Source organism: Monopterus albus, unplaced genomic scaffold (assembly GCF_001952655.1).
Source record: "Monopterus albus unplaced genomic scaffold, M_albus_1.0 scaffold4.1, whole genome shotgun sequence".
NCBI lineage: Eukaryota > Metazoa > Chordata > Actinopteri > Synbranchiformes > Synbranchidae > Monopterus > Monopterus albus.
Window position 1 is genome coordinate 275,001 of NW_018127884.1, and position 3,108 is coordinate 278,108.

A 3,108-nucleotide genomic window follows, 5' to 3' on the forward strand; every position below is an offset into this window, starting at 1 on the left:
GAGGGAAGTCTGGGCATCTTTGCTTAGACTGCTGCCCCCGCGACCCAGTCCCGGATAAGCGGAGGAAAATGGATGGATGGATGGATTTTTGCACTTGTACATGTGTACATTGTATTTACATTTACAGATTTGTGTGCACATTTACAAATCTTAGTTTCTTTTAGAATCTAATTTTAGTTCACTTGTAAATCTGAAAACACATTTACAGATTTTTGCATATATTGACAAATATGCATGTCAGTATTGCACATGAGCGCATTTTCGATATTAGCACTTGGTTGCTAATGCACAACTATTGTTGCTCCATTTGATCAAATTACTTTGTCCAGAGTGATTTCCTTGGTCATTTGTGATCTGAACACAGACAGTATTTCAGTGAGTCACATTTGTTGATAGGATTACACATATAAACATATCTCTCAAATCACTTGGTCCATCAGATCATCCCAAACATCTGACTGATGTGTGCTCACCTTGCAGAGCTCGTGAGGACGAGTTCCACGACCAAGAGCTGGCTAAAAATAGTGAGAGTCGCCAAGCTGATGGGCAGGAGAATATACACAGTTCTGAGAACTCCACTGTGAAAAGCGCTGCTGATCGGCATGATGAGCATGAGGAACAGAGTGAGAGGGGTTACGACCGGCGCAGGGACGATGATGATCGGCTCAGGGTCTACGATGACCGGCGCAGCGACTACGATGACCGGCGCAGCGACTACAGTGATCGTCGCAGTCCCTCCGGCAATCGACGTAGCGACTACGATGATCGACGCAGTGACTACTCCGACCGCCGTGACAAGTACAGTGACCGTCATGAGCGCTACGATGACGATCGCCGCTATGATGACCGTGATCGTGACAGACCACCTGTACCAACCAGTAAGCCACCAAGAAGGAACTACGACGACTAAGATTTTCAACCTATATCAATCACCGTTGTCCAATTCTGCTTTATTTGTGCTGACTTTCCTCCAATGTCAGCCAGTTATCACACACTCAAGGTGTGACTTATAGTAACTGGCCCAAACAACGGTTTGCCTCAATAGACTTGGCTGTTACATAATTGGCTCAAAAAACTGGTGCACAAGATTTAGGAGAAAGTGTAATATGCTTTTATATGTTTATCAAATGGAGCAGGTTTTTTTTTTAAATATATATCACATTTGAGTCATTGGAGTGGGGTCATTAATTACATTCCCTCCCACCTGCTCATTCAGCTTCATGAACGAGCATCATATGCACAGGGAAAAATCCCTACTTCTTTTTTTTTAAGCACATTAAGAAAATGGTGGGAAATGAACAGTCATTTCCCAGGTCCCCCAGTGCAAATGATTTTATGGAATAAAGTTTCACATTCTAAAGCAATATATTTGTCTCATATAGCTACTATAATCTAACAAGTTAACCAGCTTGCTTCTTTGACTGCTTTTGCTCCTTTACAAACATTTGATTGTCCAGTCTTAATTTGTTTTTGTTTTGGTTTTTTTTTTTTTTTTTTTTTTTTTTTTAAACCTATGTTCTTATCTAGTGACATGTAGACACAAAGAAAACACCCTATTTTTAGTTAGACTTTTAAATATACATAAATACAAGTTTACTGAAGCTCAGTCAAGTTTGGTAACAGAAATAGTCTTTCAGCTTGATGTGGTGTAATTATTATATAATTTAAGGCTTTGTGTGTATATGTAACTTGAATTAAGATGGTTTCTACTTTTTGGTGTAATTGGTGGTTTGGTCTTTAGGAAGCAGCCACCACACTAAAGAAAGGGCTTTTGTATGTCATTTTTTTTTTGTTTTGTTTTGTTTTTTTGGTGAGGGGGTGTCACCCTCTACGCTTACTAAATATTCTTCTTTACTGAGAAGTGCCACTACTTCTGTTGATCATTGAGATTGTTAATGTTCCCACTTATTAATAGCAAATGAATAATTTTGATGTATAAACTTTGAACGTACAGTATATAACCTTTTAACACGTCAATTAAATATGTTTTTGCTAGGATGAATGTGTTTTTCTATATATTGTAGACATTTCTGTGAAAATGCAATGAAAGATCTGTAATTTCATCACAGCAATGACAGGCTAATGTTACCAGGTTTTCATTGGGTTTTTGCTATGAAACAGTATGTTGTGGGAAAAAAAAAATAAAGGATAAAATAAAATAAGTAAATAGTTTCTCTGAACCTGAACACTAGATGGCAACCAAACACCTGCCAGTTCAGTGACCACATGGCACACGCACACACACACACATACATATACAGTGGGTACAGAAAGTATTCAGACCCCCTTCAATTTTTCACTCTTTGTTATATTGCAGCCATATGCTAAAATCATTTAAGTTCATATTTTTCCTCAATGTACACACAGCACCCCATATTGACAGAAAAAACACAGAATTTTTGACATTTTTGCAGATTTATTAAAAAAGAAAAAGTGAAATATCACATGGTCATAAGTATTCAGACCCTTTGCTCAGTATTTAGTAGAAGCACCCTTTTGAGCTAATACAGCCATGAGTCTTTTTGGGAATGATGCAACAAGTTTTTCACACCTGCATTTGGGGATCCTCTGCCATTCCTCCTTGCAGATCCTCTCCAGTTCTGTCAGGTTGGATGGTAAACGTGGGTGGACAGCCATTTTCAGGTCTCTCCAGAGATGCTCAATTGGGTTTAAGTCAGGGCTCTGGCGGGGCCATTCAAGAACAGTCACGGAGTTGTTGTGAAGCCACTCCTTCGTTATTTTAGCTGTGTGCTTAGGGTCATCGTCATGTTGGAAGGTGAACCTTCGGCCCAGCCTGAGGTCCTGAGCACTCTGGAGAAGGTTTTCGTCCAGGATATCCCAGTACTTGGCCGCATTCATCCTTCCCTCGAGTGCAACCAGTCATCCTGTCCCTGCAGCTGAAAAACACCCCCATAGCAGTATGCTGCCACCACCATGCTTCACTGTCGGGACTGTATTGGACAGGTGATGAGCAGTGCCTGGTTTTCTCCACACATACCGCTTAGAATTAAGGCCAAAAAGTTCTATCTTGGTCTCATCAGACCAGAGAATCTTATTTCTCACCATCTTGGAGTCCTTCAGGTGTTTTTTAGCAAACTCCATGCGGAC

The 3,108-nt window shown here is 40.3% G+C and overlaps 1 protein-coding gene across 1 annotated transcript in view; it reads left to right on the plus strand.

Annotated features, from left to right (window-relative positions):
• gpa33a (glycoprotein A33 (transmembrane), paralog a) overlaps positions 1 to 1,470 on the plus strand; it is a 7,663-nt gene extending 6,193 nt beyond the window's left edge. Inside the window, exon 7 of the mRNA XM_020605391.1 lies at positions 481 to 1,470. Coding sequence (XP_020461047.1) covers positions 481 to 910 — 430 coding nt within the window. The 3' untranslated portion in view covers positions 911 to 1,470. The remainder of the gene's footprint in view (positions 1 to 480) is intronic.
• Positions 1,471 to 3,108: the final 1,638 nt, after the last annotated feature.